This window comes from Magallana gigas, chromosome 2 (assembly GCF_963853765.1).
Source record: "Magallana gigas chromosome 2, xbMagGiga1.1, whole genome shotgun sequence".
Classification (NCBI taxonomy): domain Eukaryota; kingdom Metazoa; phylum Mollusca; class Bivalvia; order Ostreida; family Ostreidae; genus Magallana; species Magallana gigas.
Genome location: NC_088854.1, coordinates 61,116,778 through 61,135,923, shown reverse-complemented (window position 1 = coordinate 61,135,923; position 19,146 = coordinate 61,116,778). Strand labels below are relative to the sequence as shown.

Sequence of the window (19,146 nt, the reverse complement as noted above, 5' to 3'; positions counted from 1 at the left end):
AAAGTTGTAAACTTTATAATTTTGTATACCCAACAATATTTATTTTGCTGTCTTAAAAAAGATATACTGCCTAGTCTATCAGAGCTGTTATTTTATCTATATAACAAATACAAAGGTTGAAAAATATATTTCATGTCAGAAATTTCAAATGCAAAAGTTTACCAACAACTGGCTTGTATGGAAACATATATTTGATAGAATTCAGTAATTTTCATTTTTTTTGTTTCTTCTTTATTAATTGTTTGCCATTATTAAACAAACAACCACTGTCAAATCTGGGTGAATGTGAGCATGAATGTGTGAGTGGAAGAATAAAAAATTGCTTTGAATTATATTATTAAAATGTTTGTATGCATATGAAAAAATGATAAATAAAAAAAAGATGTAAATCGGCGGTAAACAATGATCGTTTGAGCACATGTATAAAACATATTCAAGAAAGTTTTCAAGCAAATTTACTTTTCTTTATTCGAATCAGACGACTGGATTAAAAAATCTTGGATAGTCACATGCTACAAACCCGAACTCTCAGTTTAGCTGATAAATGGTCTTCGTTGATAACTGGTACAGTACCAGTATTGGCCAAAACTTCTAACACCCACTTTTATAATTTTATTATTTATAAAACTTTGCCATCAATTTTTAAGTCGTTGACACTATAGACTGCTGTTGAAATGCTTAACTGTTCATGTCAAAAATCGAGTGAGTAATTACTCGACCATGACCTTTTTGTTGGAAAGCGTGGAGCGCGTGTTCGATAACTTTCCCGGATGTCTTTTTCAAAAGTACTCGATTCGATGGATTCTTTAACTTGAATTCATTGTAAAAAAAAAAAACCTACAAAATCAATGAAGAAAAATGCGGCGCATGCCTGCCCAAGAACCTTTAAGATCAATTGACGTGGTCCAAGCAGAGCTCGGTTATCAATTGGTTTGTTTCCTTTCACACTATTTGCTGTATTTACTTTTAACCTTTACAAATGAAGTCCTAAACAATAAAACAACTTTTTCTAATTCATAATTTTCATCACAGATCGCTAGAATTTTTACAGACACCACAAATCATTCTAAGGCTTGACCGGAATTCAATGCAACCGGAAGTGTTGAAGACTCACCATGAAGGTTAAAACGTATTGTAACGACACGTCAACTTGACTGCTACATTAGAGTCACTCGCCTTTCTGATAGACACCGCACGACACGCGCAACTGTAGGTTAGCCCTAACCCACATTTTAGACCACATCTTATCAAAGAGTGAGAGAGTTCTTACCTTAACGTCTTAAAACCTTCCTTTATGTGTTTAAAAGTGGCCACAGCGCTACCTCACCTATCTTTTTTTTTTAAAATAACCTCAGATAAGTAATATTTCTTTCAAAAAAGCTCTTTTTCTGTCTAAAATTTTTTATAATTTTTTTTAAATATTTTGTGTCACATCATAAGCGAAACTTCTTTAACGTAACCTATATTTAAGTACAGGATTTATATTTTGCATTACATCAATTAAGATTTTTTCCAGAACGGACATAAACAAAATGGTTAAAATGTTGATTTCAGATAATTCCCGTCAACCTATATTTAAGTACAGGATTTATATTTTGCATTACATCAATTAAGATTTTTCCCAGAACGGACATAAACAAAATGGTTAAAATGTTGATTTCAGATAATTCCCGTCATACATCTACATTACTCAAGTGTATGAAAACAGGAACGTATAATCTAATATTTTTATTGCATCTCCGAACGCTAATGTATTCGGATTTGGGTGTCTTTTTCATCTACGAGGGTCAATCAAAAATACGAAGATAATTAACTTTCATTCATTATCAATTGGTATGTAGTTTTTAATTACTTGTTATTCATAATTAAATATTTTAACTCATATAACATTTTCAAAAAAATCGCAATTAATGTATTACATCCGGTACCCTCAACTCACTTTTTGAAACATTAAATTCAAAATAAATTATTCTCTGTTAGTTTGGTGAAATACTGTCTGCATTTGACAATTTATTATTTAATCGATTTGTTAATAATACATGACAAAGTGAGGCTGAATATATACAACCGTTCTTAAAAGGCATAAAAAGCGTAGTAAGATTAGATGTTAAACTTTATTTACACCACAAATATCCAAATGGGTCGATTCATATTATTCTATCAAGAATGGAGATATTAATCTTGAATATATTATAACAGAGAATGAATATGTTTTGGTAAAGTTCTTTCGATGAAATCACCAAAATAAGTTCGTGATACAAAAGAATATAATTATACATATAAATATGATCAAAAAGTAATCTTATCCTTACTACCTTATATATATATATATATATATATATATATACACACAAATAAATACATTCATGAGCCCATACAGTAACAGTAACAAAACATTATGTGACATATAATTTAAATCATGAATTATAGCTTTCTTATAAGAATATAGTGTAAATATTCATAAGTTAAAGGACATTCCAAATTTCTAAAACAAATTGTGTTTCCACAAGAAACAATGACAATTCACTGATTATAAGTTCTATGATACAATACAAAGACAATAGAGAAGAGAGATGGTAAAAATCACACCACCCAATATGTCCTCAGTGTTCTGGTATAAACCTCCTTGTTTGTTATCTACCAATTACTAAACTATGCACACAACCAGCTAACCACTAAAAATACAAGACAATTATCACAGATTTCTCTTTGGCAACAAATCCTCTGACGTCAACAATAACAATCAATAAATGTAGGACATCGACGTGAAACATGGGCCTGCATGCCGTTAATACTCAAATATACACTGCTGCATGTAGATTATAAATATGGTGCAATGTGATACAGTTTTCTTTACATAAATAAGTAAATGCATTAAAAGATAAATATTTGCTTCAGATTTGAGACCGGAGCAAAGTGAGATAATATATATTGTCTGCCACTCTGTGTCTTTCTTTAAGCTTTTTGGGGGACAGATTCCATGTTTTGGCGGATAGAAGCCACGTTTTGCTTTTCTTGGTCATGCCTCTGTTTCAGTTTCTGAAGATCTATGACGTCGACAGTTTGAGTGGGGGACGGGGGACCACTCTTTTTAGCTGCCGGAGACAACTGTGCCGCTACCTCGTACGAGTTGTACTGATTGGGTCGGGCTTTGACGTTAGGCTTTGGTATATTTTTGGAGTACTCAATGGCCTGCAGTAGACAAAATGGAGGTTTGAACAAATAAAATAAACACATCTTCATAATTTAAAAAAAAATGAAGAAAAGAATGAATTTTTAATGTCATGCATTTTCAACGTTTCAAAAACCATGCTGAGCCCAATCGGTGAGTTTCTCCTATTTCAAAGAAAAACTCACTATGTTTAGTGTAGAGTCAAAACCTAGGATTTAGTTTAAACATGCTGGCAATACATGCTACACGTAAGAAATCAGAAAAGGGAATGTACATGCTTAAGTCAAAAGTGATGCAGACCTTGTTAGCGGTTTCTGATTAATGACTGGAATCAACTGTTCATGCCGATTTATTATTGGATTCAACAGTTCATGCCCACTGACTTACTGCCTGACGCTTGCTAGTTCTCTCCACTACTTGTCTGGGCCTCGGGATAACTTCGTCGGGTAGCGATTGCTCTGTGTTTCCAAGGGTACTTACTGTTTTCCGTTTGTTGGGCTTCTCCTCGTCCTTCTTGGCGTTACTTGGAGGCTTCTTCACATCCAGTTCATGACGATTCTTCTCCATTACCATTCTGGCATACTCAAACTGTTTGTGTCGTTTCTCAAGCTGAAATAAAAGTAAAACATGTATACAGTATACAGTCCTGAAAGACAAACTAATCCATTATCCAGTATTCTATCCTGAGAATAATTACAATACGTTCCTATCCTATCATACTACATACATATCAATACATTCCGGAATAAGTTCTGTCGGTTCCTACCCTACCCTATAACATACACAGTAACACATACTGGACTAATCACAACGAAATTATTTTTCAATTTCTAAATAAGTGAAAATGTATAATTGCTACATAAAATTGAGAATCAAAAACTCAAATAATTATCTGTATACCGTTTAGAGAGCGTATTTAATTATGTAAACATTATAAATTATATTTAGTCTAAAAAATTAACTAACTACAAACTAAATATTTCTTGTTTAAACAAATGTATTTTTTACTTTCGGTCACCATTAACAATATCAATTGTTTATCTGTTCAGCTAGTTGTCTTAGTCATTTGAACTTTCACTCAGAATATTTTCTTTGAGACGTGTTGTCTATTTCAGTCATTCTAAACTTCATTTTCTGATCATTTTTTCTCAATTCTTAGAATTCACTTTCTCTTTGTGGGTCTTGTTTAAAATAAGTATTGACTTACTTTTAATTATTTACATTTTTCATTATCTCGTATTGTTTTTCCCCTTCTCATTTCTGTATACTTATTCTCTCTTTCATCGTAATTTCTTTTTAAGTCAGATGAGCTTATTTGCGCTTGAATGTTTTGTACTCTAGTCAGTTTTACTTACTTTCTCATTGCAAGTTTTGTTGATCAATTATAATATACTTACATTTCCTCTGTAAATTTTGTTGTCTAATTATTCAGACTTAACTTTTAAGTTTAACTGAATGTTGATTTATAGTTCATTTATAATTACGTTCTCTTTGTCAGTCGTTTATACCCAATTACTCATTGCAAGCTTTGTTGATCAATTAATGACAATTATATACTTGCTTTTTCTCTGTAAGTATCGGTGTCTAATAAGTTATTCTTACTAATTATGCTTAGTTAAATTTCGATCGATAACAATTTATAATTCAAAATTTAATAATGCAAAAAGGCATTTAGTAATACAAGCGTCAAAGGCATTACATGGCTTTTTACGAAATACGTTATTTTAACCTACCAATAAATTGTCAATTGGACCTATTTAACAAGGTCATTAACCCAATTTTACTTTACTCGTACGAAGTGTGGGGTTACGGACACTTGGAATATTATCGAAAAGGTACATTTAAATTTTTTGAAATTTATTCTTTATCTTAAATCCAGTACTCCTAATTGTATGGTATATGGAGAAACTGGAAGGTATTCATTGTCAATCTTTGTTATAATTAAAATGATAATGTACTGGGCAAAGTTTTGACAGCCCACGATTGTAAACTCACTAATGTAATCTGTTATTATTTTAATAGATGTTGAAAAAAAAATGGATCTTTTATACATCCATGGATAAAATGTGTACATGATATACTCAACTCGTGCGGGCTGTCTTATATAAGGGGAAATCAAACACTATGTAGTTGTAACTGGCTTAAGTCAAAAGTTTATGAAATAATACAAAATCAATTTATACAAGATTGGAGAAGTATAGTAGATAACTTTCCAAAATGTATTAATTATAGAATTTTAAACAAATTTCGATTTAGAAAGGTACTTGTTGATTTTACCTACAGATCTAGATCTACGGATCACGTTTACAAATATACGAACATGTAATCATCGATTCCCAATGGAAACAGGTAGATGGCACAATATTGAGAAAAAAAAATAAGAAAATGTACAATGTGTGACTCTAATAGCACTGGGGTGAATTTCATTATATTTTAGAAAGTAAACATTTTGTAAACGATAGAAAAATGTTTTTGTACAAGAGATATTATGAAAACCCAAATATTATACAATTTAACGAGCTAATGAATACTTTTAATGTATAAGAACTAAAAAACTTGTTAAGATTTATTAAGAAAATGTTCAAAGTCTGTTCTTCCAAAAACAAACTTTAACAACCTACTGTATTGTAAACTTAACCTTTAATTTTTTAATCATTATTACTCCTACTGTACATGTGATTTTTACAGTTTTTGTGTGCATTCGTATATACTGATTTTGAACCTCAAATACCAGTGAACTGGTCTTGAGTGAATAAAGAATTGAAATTGAAAAACCTTAAATGTCTAAAAGAACTATGTAATTTGGGTAAATTTATTCATTTTAGCTTGAAAATAAGACAAGATGTACTTAATGCTAATTAATGTTGAAAATTAGATGTTGATATCATATGTTCACTTCTGCCACATTCTCCTGTTAAGGTGGCTCTATACACCACTTTTTGATGACGCAGTACGCAAAAAAGTAAATCTGGAAACATGCATTTCCGGTACTGGCTGATTTAAACTGAGGCGAATTGTATGGGAACCGCTATTTTGAAAAATTTGTTAAATGGATAGATTTAATTTGATAATTGGAAAATTCATTACTTACAAGTAATGTGGTATGTGACACCTTCACGTTGTGTGGTATTATTTATCGAAATAAACAATAAAATCAAGTATAAATTTTTAAAGAGTTTTTTTAGCATCATTGATATGTTACACCGTAGCGCAGTGGGTTAGTGGGTTCACTACAAACCAGTAGGTCATGAGTTCGATTCCCGTTGAGAACAATAAATTTTTTAACTTTCCAAAAATTTCTAAAACGTATTTTTTGGTTGAATACCGTGAAAGAAAATTCTAAACAGGTGAAAATATTTCAATTATAATATACTTTAATGCACATTAATATCGACACCTAACGGGGATGAGAGGGTTGCTTTGAATTTCTCTCAGGTTGGGATACATAAATCCTATTAGCCTAGTCAATGTTCCCCTTTATTTATTTGACTTAGTTTTGCACTAAAGCGAATATATTCACTTATACAGGGCAAAGTCTATTATGAAATATGCATGTATTTATCATTCCAACATTATATTTAGGAAATTTTCTTCAACTCAGAAATGAAAAGTCCCCAAGGTGTTTGGGCCTTGGGATTTAGGAACGATAACCCTTACATGAGGAACTTTCATACCAAATAAAATTTAAAATATTTTTTGTGTTTATTTGCAATTGTTTTCATTCAATTTTTTATTTCACATTTATTAAAATACATTTTCTTATAACATCAAGCAACTTTTTCAGATGATTTGTCAACAGAGTAAGAAAATATGAAAAAATATGTTTTGGGGAAATACTAAAAAAAAATTGCAATAATAACATTTTTGAATGTTAAGAAGTGTTATATTTTTTTTTATGTGTCCGAAGGAAATATCCATCATATGACAAAATAATTTCTCGCAATTTGTTGATAGCTGTCTTTTTAAAAAATATTTTACAAAAACACGAAAAAACATTAAAAAATTCTTTAAAAATACCTATAGTATCCCTATCGTCATTTTAATATTTGATAAGTATATGTTTTGTGGTCTTCTATTGAAAATTGGAATAAACTGTGGGTGTATAGAGCCACCTTAACTTACCTTTACGTGTATATAGTTTATGTTTATTGTACTGATAAGCTGTACAGCTTAAAGTTAATAAAGAACTGAACTGAACTTAATTTTACTTTAGGTTTCATTGTCTATTCGTTTATTTTTACTTTTTTATATGGATCAATAATCTATTTTGACTTACTTTCTCTTTGTAAGTTTCGTTGTCCAGGTCTGGCCCTAGCGGCGCCCTGCTGAGGCGCACCTCGTTCTGCATCTTGCGGTAGTCATTGATTGTATACACCTGGTACCACGGTCTGTCTTCCCGCGGTTTGTTTTTGTTTTGCTTGTACATGGCGGCGTAACCATTCTGCTCAAGTTCAGCTGTAAAGTAAGGCAAACTGAGTTACAGTTTACATTTTTATAATAGATCAACTTTCGTATACCATGCAATAGATATTGTTTTTATTGTATTTGATTGAAATTAAACTTTCCAACTAAACTTTCATTTCAAAATATGCCGATCTAAGATGTTAGCGGTGTGATTTAGAGACGTGGTGATTTTTCTACAACAACGAGTGAAGAATTCAAGAAAAGCTGTATGACCAATCAAATCTGAACTGATACACTCTTGTGGCACCTACACAACACCTGATAAAATTCACCGGCTCAAACAGCTGGCGATGTACATCATAACTCGTTGTTTGTTTTCACAGTATTGAAATCAAGTCAAACAGATTGAGTTTTACATCAACAAATGTGTGACCTAATGCTAAACATGGAGTTACTGCTAAGGATAAGACAGTTGCATTGTAGTTTCACATCACGTGTGCATACAGCTGATTTTTTTTTAATCACATTTGGTGTGTAAGCTATTGCCAACAAAACTTGTTTCCTTTCAATTCTGAACATCATGCAATGACAATAATTTTAAAAGTTATCAAATTGAATACCGTCCTTAAGATTATAACAGTAACATTTTAAAATACTGACTAACAATATAGATAATGCAGCTGTTAACATTCATTCTCAAGGACATTGCTAAATACTTGTTTTAAATCTGTAAAAGAAGTGATCATATGATAAGGCCTTTTGAATGGCATTTAATGTTGCATCGAGACAATTCAACAGCAGTTAATAAAGCAGTGGATTAGTAAAAGTCAGACCAGTGGCGTTCAAACCCGGCTGACCTCGGCTACCTAGCTGTCGGTCCAGCTCCTCCTCTGTCAGGTTTATTGGTGGGATCTTGGGATAGGGCGACATCCGGTACGTCTCGTCCTGATACTGTTGCTGCTGGTAATCTCCGCCGTGGGGCGGGGCCACGTTCTCCTGGTCATAACGTGTGTCCTACAGAAACCCATCAAACAAAGGTCAAATGTCGTGCCCATACAAAACCAAGACATTGGTGCATAATGATGACAATAACATTACGCTAATCCGTAATTACATGTCAAAAATGGTTCTGTTTTTTTTTTTATTAAAATCGAACATGATCCTGATAAGAAAAGAAGACATGAAATGAAAGCATGAAAGATAGTCCATATAGGTTTTGTAGAGAATAAACATAAAGCTCCGCAGAACGCATTTAAAAACTGATGCTATGCTTTTACTTTATTTTTAATCTGAAAATTAAATTTCAATTTTATATTCTATTATGAGAGTACAGAAGAAGAAATATGTAAATCATCTGTGCTATACATGCCCATGAGAAATTGATTCCAATGCATAATAATACAAAAAAACCAAACCATTTCCATATCTAAATGGGTACATGCTTCTCTGCAATATCTGTGTTCACTTGTTGAAGAGCAAAGGAATTATTCACTGAGTATTATGAGTTTAACATTTTGGTCGGGTGTGATCAAATCCAACAAAGCCCGAAGGGCTTCATAATGGATTTGATCACGCCCAAACCATAACTATCACCTCATTCATAATATTTATATACCTTTTATCAATTGTACGACTAAATGTTCAATTATAGACAGCTTTATGTCATAATTATGCAAATCCCGCTTGCGCCGCAAAGTACCAAAAGTTACAATATATGATACAAATATGATTCGTAGTTTTATCACAGACAACGACAAAGGTTAATGTCAATATTTAATTAAATAAATACGATCTATCAAGAGATGACAACGTCACTATGTCAAACGAACACTACCGTTAATTAACTCCACCGTTAATGTCCTTGTTAATGTAATTAATTAATAAGTATTATCACAGTCTTTGTTATCATAAATTCACAATCATGTTAACACTAACTGCCAAATCATCGGGTTTCATTTATACATTACAACTAATAATTCACGTATTCATTTTCAGCCTCACCTGCCGCAATTTAAGGTGGTATGGGACATCTGTCCATATATCAATGTGGATAAAAATACATTTTAATCAATATACTTTCACCGTTTTAGAATTTTCAAGTTCTGCAATATTTGACCAGACAGTTTCAAAAATTGTTGGAAAGGTAAAATTTCTAAAATCCCCAGCGGGATTCGAGTTGTGGTTAACGCTCTTAACCGACGCTGTGTAGTAACACTTTTGCTAAAGACAAAAATTATAAAATTATACTTGATTTCATTGTTTATTTCGACAGGAAGTAAGTCACAATACGGAGGTGTCCCATAACACCTTAAACAAATTGTTAATTTCCCACATGATTATTTAAAATACATCCTTCGCTTAAAAAAAATGTTTTTCTTTATTTTGTTTAATTTAATAAATTGTAATAAAATGAAATCATTTCTTAAGATATGTAAATATGCTGTATTCACGGAAAGTAAAATACATTCTGTCTACAGTTTTGTTTTTCACTTATCGATCAACTTTGCCGTTGAACTAGATAATACTTTATCGATTGAATATGGAACTTTCAGCCATTTTGGAAGCTTATCTGTTCTAAACATAACCTAGTTCATAAAAAAATTGAGTTAGAGTCCGGAGCAGACATAACCCCAAGGTTAGAGTCTGGAGCAGACATAACCCCAGGGTTAGAGTCTGGAGCGACATAACCCCAGGGTTAGAGTCTGGAGCAGACATAACTCCCGGGTTATACCTCCACACTGTTAAATAGATCTGTTTTCTTTCCATTTACACAATATAAACATTCAGATTAAATTCAATATAGCCTCTGTAAAACACTCCAAAGTCTATGGTATATTCATAGGAAAATAAGGTTGGCTGTCATAAAGCATACTTTAACATTCCCTGATGTCATAGTCTGTAAATTATGGACCAGTTAAAGGTTATAAAATAGTATTTATACAGCTAATAAAACACTCCACAAAATCAAATGTCAATATTCATAAAAATCTCTCAATCAATCTCTCTCTCTCTCTCTCTCTCTCTCTCTCTCTCTCTCTCTCTCTCTCTCTCTCTCTCTTACACACAATGTATCAACATTATTCTCTGTCTATTGTCTATAGAAGATTTGCCATTCAACGTTTATAATGAATATTCAAATTAAAAAGGAAACGTCACTTTAAATGTTGATTGACTATTTGGGTTTATAATCCCTATCAAAAATAGAAGTGTACTGCTTTTACAGCTTGGATAAGAATGCGTTTTTTGGCAAGGTAACAAGTTCTACTTCAAATACCCTGCTCGTATAATCCCTCAATAGTCGCAATGAAAGTATTAAAAGTAATTCCCGAGGTAGTTGAGCTTTGGAAACGTTCTTTGGTATACGTGTGACATAATAAATTATAGTTAATGTATGCCCATCAGGCATCAAACACGGGTTTTCGAGCAATTCATTCAGTGAATGAGATTAAATCTTTAGACTACATTAACTGATTCGCGTGAATTTGAGCACTCAAATTTGCACGGGCGAGATAATTCTAAACATTATCAAAAAGAAATGGAACTCGAGTTTTTCATTACAAAAATAATTAATATCAAATCCAGTATTTCAAATCCCAATTATGATGAAGGCTTCCAATACTTGTACAAAAGTAAGGATCGTTATTTCTCAACTGGAGGGCTGTGGAATCTTTAGTAACTGGCCCGTGTGTGTATCTAGCGATCGCGAGTGTTTGCTTTCCGGTCATGGCGAGTTGCACTACAGAAATGGGGACCCGATCAATTCCATGTTGTTAGCGATAAGCTCTGCTACAACCAATTCTCTGTCTCAAGTGTCAAAAAAGACTTTCATCAACATTAGTGTGGGTAGGACAATCGATCGATAGCAAAAGGGTTACCTGTTTGAATTAGAGATATCTCGATATAAATTACCGTGTCATTAATATAGTAAGATCCACAAATACTGAATAAGGGACTAATCTTAACGATTATCAGACAGACCCATCGTAAATCTAAGAGATTCCACAACTAAGAAGATATACCTGGAAAAATTGAAATCAATGAAGTAGATTAAGCAAATCTTTACGTTAGGCAAAAGAAGCCATTAAACTGAATGACTTTCGGTCCGTCGGTTTTAATTAGATTTTTATTTATTAGTAAACAACTTTGTTCCACGACAAGTATCTGTCAAACTGTATTCAGACTAGCGAAAGATATTGTTGTGACAACGAGATCGGCAGTAACACGCTGAGAGAGAGAGAGATTTTGGTACGCCTATCATAGGAACAGCTTACTACAAGATGAATAGCACCCAGCATTGTTACTTGTCGTTAGATTTATTTTTACAAGATTTTATGTTAAAATTTTCTTTAAAAAAAAAAATACAAAACATTGATTGCTGGGGTTCTTGATAATTAATAAAGCTGAGACTATCGAATGACATGCAAGTTATGTACAAATTATATACACTCTAACCATGCTATTATAACATACAGCATGCCTTGTTGGATACTTACATCCGGGTAATAATAGTTATATCGCGGGTATGCATCATAATACTGAAAGTGAACAGCCAGCCGTAAATCAGCCATTATGTAGAAATAATGATCTCCAAAGCCAAGCTCAATTACTTAAGTCATTTTACAACTATCACACTTGTTGAAATCGTGAATTATAAATAACCTTAACAAAGACCTACAGTTTTCTGCTTTCCAACAAATAAAAGCTTGAAAGAATTGGACTTATTTTTATTTGTTTCACATTCTTACTTTTGACAACAGCGGAAAGTACTGTTTACTCAAATGTTCTCTACTTAAAATTATTTACAATATTTCCATAATATTCCTAATCATGTTTTTTTATCAAAAGTGTTGTGAAAACATGAAATCGAAAGCTTCAATGACAAGCTACTGCATACTGTTAATTTAATTTTTCTTGATTTAGTCAACTTTCTTAATTGAATGAGCTTAAAATTCTGTTTTGATCGCCAGTATAATTTACAGTTGAGTATTAAGGACTAGATAAGACTGGCCTTACCTGGGTGTAGTTCTGCTGGGGCTGGGGGTCCTGTTCCGGGGCAGGGTAGGTCTCCTCCATCTGATACTGCATCCCCGTCGGCCGTCTGTTGTGATCCTTGGGGTGAACTTCTGCGTGAACAATGGGAGGGGCCCCTGATCCACTTCCGGGCGGGGGACTGAGCACTTTTAGATTAATGTCCACACTAATTCTCTGCCCGTCCTCAGTAATAATTTCCTGGGTGATTGGTTTTAAATCGAGGGGACGAGATCGTAGGGTAGGGGACTGGTGGTCACTGAAGCGTTCGGGAAAGTTAATGGGTTCGGAATTGGACGTGTATTGGGGCTCCGCCCGGGCCACGGGAGGGGGTGGAGGGCGGTTCTCTATTGGTTCAAGGAAGTGGTTCCTAGTAGGAGAACCGTACACAACCTGGCTTGGGGCTTGTTGAGTAAAGGTCCCCCCTTGACCCATGGGTCGAACCAGACGCGAGTCACTCTGGTTCCGCTGAAGACCTTTGTGTTTGTTGCTGTTTCCAGAGGATGTCTTACTGTCTTTCTTTTTTAGTTGAGCAGAACGTTTTGCCCACAAAGCTTGGGCTGGGTCTTCAGGATCCAATTCTTCAATGGGAGAACTCATTTGAAATTTACTAGGAGCGGATTTCAAACCAGGCTTTACAGGGTGTTTTTTAGTTTTATTTGGTGGTTTAGGATGAATAAAGATTTTATCAAGCTTTCTGCTTTCTTCCTCACGAACATGTTTGATTTCACGATAGCTTTTTTCATGGGGTTTACCATAGTCAATTTTATTCATTTCAATAAAGTCATATCGCGGAGATTTTGGATGAAGAAATTCCATTCGCGCTGTATCGTTTTCATCAACAAAACCGGGCACCTTGGGTTCCTCGTACGGTTGATGCCTCTGCTGTTGCTGCTGTTGTTGTTGCTGATGAGGAGGGCCTCCATTGTTTCCAAATGGATTTGGGGGAGGGTTATCCCAGTCCCGGAAGTTATCCTCCTCTAGAGAATCTCTAAATTGCTCGCTTTGAAGGGGCAGGCGCGGGATCTGGATCTCCATGTCTTTTTTGCCTGATTCGGAGATCCGCATTTTGAGCCCCTCCTGATACTCGGCCTCTCTCTTTAGGTCGTCGTCATGGGGTTCGTACGTCAGGTTTTGGGTGTGTGACTGTGGATTATATTGTTCGGACTCAGGCTGCTGGTCCTGTGGCTCTTGGCTCTCGTACCTGTTCCTGTTCACCTGGACACCATTGCGTTCATAGTCTCTGTCTTCGTATCTGTCCTCATCGTGCCCTCTATTGCCGTATTCCTGGTTATTTGGAGCCTCGTTCTGACGTCCGTAAGAATCGGGAGGGCGATCACGGGGGTTATAACCTGGGTTATCACGCTGATCAGCATAGGAATTCCTTTCAATCTCCTGATTAACATTAGCATATGATCCCATGTTTTCTCTGGGCTGGTCTCCATGAGGCCTCCTTTCATCAGTCCGTACTGATGCATAAGAACCCATGTTCTCCCTCCTTTGTTCCGCATAGGATTGTCGGTCATCATTTCTGACAGATGTGTAGGAACCCATGTTATCTCGTCTAGGTTCTCCATATGAATTTCTATCATCATTTCTCAAAGAAGTGTAGGATCCCATGTTATCTCTTCTTACATCATTATAGCTATTTCTGTCCTCATTGCGAACATTTGAATACGATCCCATGTTATCTCTCCTAGGTTCCCCATAGGAATTTCTTTCATCGTTTCGTAATGACGTGTATGATCCCATGTTTTCTCGCCGTGGCTCTCCGTACGACTGTCTGTCATCGTGCCGTAGTGAGGAATACGAGCCCATGTTGTCCTTTCTTTGTTCGTTGTATGAACCTCTATCGTCATTTCTGATATTGTTTCTCTCCTCGTTTCGAAGTGTACTGTATGAACCCATATTTTCTCGCCTCGGCTCTTGGTACGACCTATTGTCTTCCTGATGTCTTACATTACTATAAGATCCCATGTTTTCTCTGGGAGGTTCACTGTATTGGGGATTGCGGCTGTAAGATTGACCATTTCTTTGGTCTTCATAAGCTGGAGCATACATAGTAGCCATTTGATCCTCTAACTGTTTTCTAATTTTGCGCTGTTTTTCTGTCTCTTCGTCCAATTTTCTAAGAGTATCTTCTACATCATCTTGAATTTCGCCTAGGCGACTTTCAACAAATCTATATTCGTCCTCTTCTTCTCTAGTGAATGTAGGTGACTCTACATACACTTTCTGAACTGTTGGTAAAGAGTCAGTTCTAGAAACTCGTTTGACTGATTTTGCACTGCCACCAGCAAGGAGTAAGGCAGAGCCAACTTTTCTGTCGTCTTCGTCTAGTGGTGTTGGTGACAGTGGGACATCAGGGGAATCACTTCTAGTACTGAGGTTGTCTTCTGTTTCTCTCACACTGGGGGCTGGTTTAGATATGTCTAAAGGCTCTGGAGACCTCTGGCTTTCTTGTTCCTCTTTTTCCCAGACTGGTTGGGCTGGTGAGTGACGGTGAGTGTCTGATACAGGATGAGGAGTGGGGGTTCTATCCTTAACTCTGGGAGTGTCCCAGTCAGGATCTACTCCAAGTTCTGGGCTTCCTGCCTCTGTGTAGGGGTCCTTTAATGGTAAAGATCCTACCTTGTCTCTATCTTCAAATGAGACTGCACTCTTCTTTCTTTCTTCGATTTGGTCTCTTGTGATAATCTCACCTGTTTCCTTGTTGGAGAGTTCTAATGAATCAACAAAGCTTTCTGGTCTTGATCTGGGCTGTGGTCTAGGTGTGAACTGTACGTTTTGTTGGCTGGGGGTGGGAGTGATTCCTTGAGCTATGAGAACTGCAGGGTTGGCTACAGCATACACACCACTGCTCCCTCTGACTGTGGCACTCTGATCACGTGAACTCGAGAGTCTGGTGGTGGCGGACTGTCTCGGTGAGTCCGTTCCTTGTCCTGGGATAGGGATACTGCGTGAACTGAGTGTGCTAGCTTGCTTACTGGATCTGGTCCGTGGTACGGGCCTTTCCTCCTTTTCGTCTGGATTACTGAAATTGGACAATGAATCTATATGTGGGATTTGAGTGGAAACTGGTGACGGTACATTATAAGTTTGACGACCAGTTACAGGTGCAGATTGTCCAGGAGTAGGTAAGGCATGCAAAGCAGAATCAAGCTCTAAGCTACGCTGTGTGTTCTCAACCTCAAATCTGTCAGTCTGAAAATCCTCTGAAGAATTTGAAACAATCTGATTTTCTGAATTTCTAAAACTGTCTTTGTTCTCTACAGACTCATCTACATTATAATTGTGCGATATATTGTTAATTTTGCCATCACCATTAAAAGCAACACTTCTAGAACTTAAGGCAGGTGTATTATGTTCACTGGGGAGGGACTTCACTGGTGAAACTCTATTAGTTCTACTGTCATTCAAACCAGATTCACTAGGTCTGAGTGGTTCGGATGAATCCTGTGGTGGATTTACAAGAATTTCATGAAGATATTTGTTTCTTTCTGTATTGGACAGACCTAAATCAGAGTCATGAGTACTAGGGCTTAAATTGACCTCACTGTCTCTACTAGTGTCTAAGTTCAGGGGTGGAACAAGAAGTTGTGAATCTACTTGACTCACTGGGTTATCGGCTGTGGGTTTGGCTGTCTTTGGATTAGTTAAAGCAGGCTCTATATTTGACTGTGCTGGGGACTCTACTTGGCGTGATGAAGTGCTTACATAAAAATTTGGTGGATTATTGACATCTACCAACCTTCGCCCTGCTGAAGCTGGGGGCTGTGCAGGATATAAATCAGCAGCGTGGTGTGAAGATTGTCTACTGGTTGTGTGATTATTAGGACCACTACTGTCGCTTGTCTTTTCACGCAAAAGAGTTAGTAATTCTGAGTTTTCTGTCCTGATTTTCCCGTGGGAGGTTGCCGACGATGGAGGGAGCGCTCGTGACCTGGCACTCTCACTCATATTACCTGACTGAGTACTCCATCTTGGAGTAGCTCCTTTACAGTCATTCCAGATTACACAAGGGTTGTCTTGCAGTATTAGATAACAATAACCTGCAAAGGCAAAATAAAAAATCTTAATACAAGTAAAAGTTAAAGTATTCACTATTCACCATAGTATCTAATGCTTTTGGGGTTTTTTTTTATTTTTTTGATCTTTACTTCACAAAAACTCAATTTTTGAAGACAGTAGCATTTGGGTGGGGTTTTTAGTTCGTCTTTTAATTGTTTTATTATGGGTTTTTAATATACTTAATTCTTGTTTTTTATGATTTCGTTTTTGTTTTGTTTGTTTGTTTGTTGAGATTTTTTTATTGTTTTTTTAGGGTTTTTATTGGGGGGAAGGGGATTGTTGTTTTTTTTTTTGTTTTTTTTTTTGGGGAGGGGGGGGGGTAGGGGGGACAGAAATTATAAAATCTTTTTTCTGAGTTGGCATTAGAGTTTTTCGATTTTTATTAATCTGGGTCAAGGTACTGAGGTTGGGGTTGAAAGCTGCAATTTTGTTATATTTTTAGGTTTCTATCCATTTCTAACAACAAAAATTAATATACCAGTTACTGTAGAAGCAGAAATATTCATCGAGGATTTAATTTTGTTATTTTCGTTGGATGAATAAATCAATGAAATTAAATCCATGATGAATTTTTAATTCAAGTATTAATAAATATCTGATCCAGCAATATTAGGGACTCAAGATCTGCCTCCATATAAATGCAAATAAAGTAATAATCTTTTCATTGATAACATAAAAGGTATTGAAAATTGTTGGAGAACATTTAATGTGTATGCATCTAATTGATATTACAACAAGAAAAGAAGGTTGGTAGCCAAACATACATTCAATATACACTTTAACACTAATATAATGAGTTTAAGACTAGACTTAAGATGTTTTTTATGTGTATTCTGCTAAAGAATTAAGCATGTGAATGGACCACTACATGAATATGGCAACAATCCAATAAATTCAACAGCAAACAGTCTATCGGTAATCAAATACAGCGTGTTCTACATATTTAATCCTAATGTCTTTGTTTTACTTGAGCTTGTCCTATACTTTGGAACACTCGTGTTTTACATGGACATCAATACATGAAAGATCACGTTTTAAGCTCCGTTTCATCTAACGACAACTATACTATAATTTGGATTTTTTGTTTGTATTTTTTTTTTTAAATATGTCCATGACGAACGTAAAATTCGCAATACAACAATGTGCATAGAATTAATTCACATTGAAACATCTGAATAAATTCTTAACATTTCAAAGCACTAACTACATTGTCCAGTTACCCAATGTGGGTCGATTCAATTGACTAGTGACACTGACCCGACAACATGTAAGAAATACGAGTGTAAATTCAACAACGCTTGTGGTATTTCTCAGAATTGCAGGATTTCTCACAGACTTTTCTATAATATTATATTGGCCGTAAAACAAAACCACATACCTGTGTCTCACATAATCATCCGTGCATTAAAAACAAGTTTGTTATTTCGTTGGTCTCGGTTATACTTGTTTGTTCTTGCTATCACATTAAGCATTCTCACCCTGTTTACGCAGTCGCGAGGAAACAGGAAAGATAACTCTATAGCAAGTGCTCGGAGTTAAAGGCATCTCGAGCCCGATCTTTAAAAATCCCAAATAATTTGTACATGCAATGTCTGCTAATTTCTTATTAGATAAAATCTATATCAAAAAACCAGTTTGCATAAAAAAAGATAACAAATGAGACTTTTGTGTCCTCGGTATGACCAGTTGAACACTGGCTCAGTTTGTCTGTTAGAATGCATTTATTATATATTTTTTAAAAAAGCTGGGGGCAGTTAATTTTAGGTTGTTAATTGGATTATCAGATTTATGTGATTTTTTTTTGTAAATAAAAGCCAATAGTGTCTTTTCCTTTACTTGGAAAATAATAATTTCATCATCTCAAAAATATATATTTTTTTTTTTCATATTAATAAGATAATTTCTCTGAACTCAAATTCATTTAGAATTGATAAAATTGTAGATTTTCACTACTTTTGAAATTGATTACTAGAATGGAAAATTATTTAAAAATATTGTTGTAGACTTAATTTAATTAATATGTTCAACAAATATAGTTTACAACAATTCAACGTATCGTTTTCAGAGATATATTATATTACATGTAATTGCCCAAGAAAAGCCTCAAATTCGCAAAAAAAAAAACTTAGTATACAATGTAACTATGTTTAAGGTGTAAGGAATAACACACCGGAAAAAGTAACTCAAATTAAAAGGATTTTTTTTTTAATTGAACGATATAATGATAAATAAACTGTACAAATGTCAAATAAGCGAAAAATTTGCAGTTAGGGGATAAAAAATGAATATCTAAAATAATTATTCCAGTAAGTATCAACAAAAGCCCTTGCGGGATTCGAACTTGGGATGTATGGATCCCAAGTCCGACACTTTATCCACTCGGCTATGGAGTTAGTTATGTTTTAGTCCATAAAATCCTTTTAATAAAACGAAATGTCGTTTCGATCAGCGGTCAGTCATTTTGTGAGGAT

The 19,146-nt window shown here is 34.8% G+C and overlaps 1 protein-coding gene across 7 annotated transcripts; it reads right to left on the bottom strand.

Moving 5' to 3' along the window:
• Positions 1-2,095: 2,095 nt before the first annotated feature.
• On the bottom strand, positions 2,096-18,208 carry LOC105318788 (uncharacterized). 7 transcript variants are annotated; one of them, XM_020063520.3, is made up of 8 exons: positions 18,054-18,208; positions 16,570-16,656; positions 12,590-15,638; positions 12,070-12,111; positions 8,434-8,590; positions 7,449-7,627; positions 3,560-3,781; positions 2,096-3,192 (listed from the first exon to the last, which is right to left on the bottom strand). In XM_020063520.3, exons 2-8 carry the CDS (start codon positions 16,584-16,586, stop codon positions 2,956-2,958), a joined length of 3,903 nt encoding a protein of 1,300 aa, XP_019919079.3. In that variant the 5' UTR covers positions 16,587-16,656; positions 18,054-18,208; the 3' UTR covers positions 2,096-2,955. The 7 variants fall into 7 exon arrangements, with proteins under 7 accessions (XP_019919079.3, XP_019919078.3, XP_019919073.3 ...); XM_020063519.3 differs by having other exon boundaries at positions 16,356-16,656; positions 18,054-18,135; XM_020063514.3 differs by having other exon boundaries at positions 12,590-16,656; positions 18,054-18,135.
• Positions 18,209-19,146: the final 938 nt, after the last annotated feature.

Coding starts and splice junctions, on each gene's coding strand:
- LOC105318788 (XM_020063514.3), bottom strand. CDS start 16,564: ATGAGTGAGAGTGCCAGGTCACGAGCGCTCCCTCCATCGTCGGCAACC. Junction 12,112..12,589: donor CCCAGCAGAACTACACCCAG/GTAAGGCCAGTC, acceptor GTTCACTTTCAG/TATTATGATGCATACCCGCG. Junction 3,782..7,448: donor ACGAAACTTACAAAGAGAAA/GTAAGTCAAAAT, acceptor CTTTTATTTCAG/CTTGAGAAACGACACAAACA.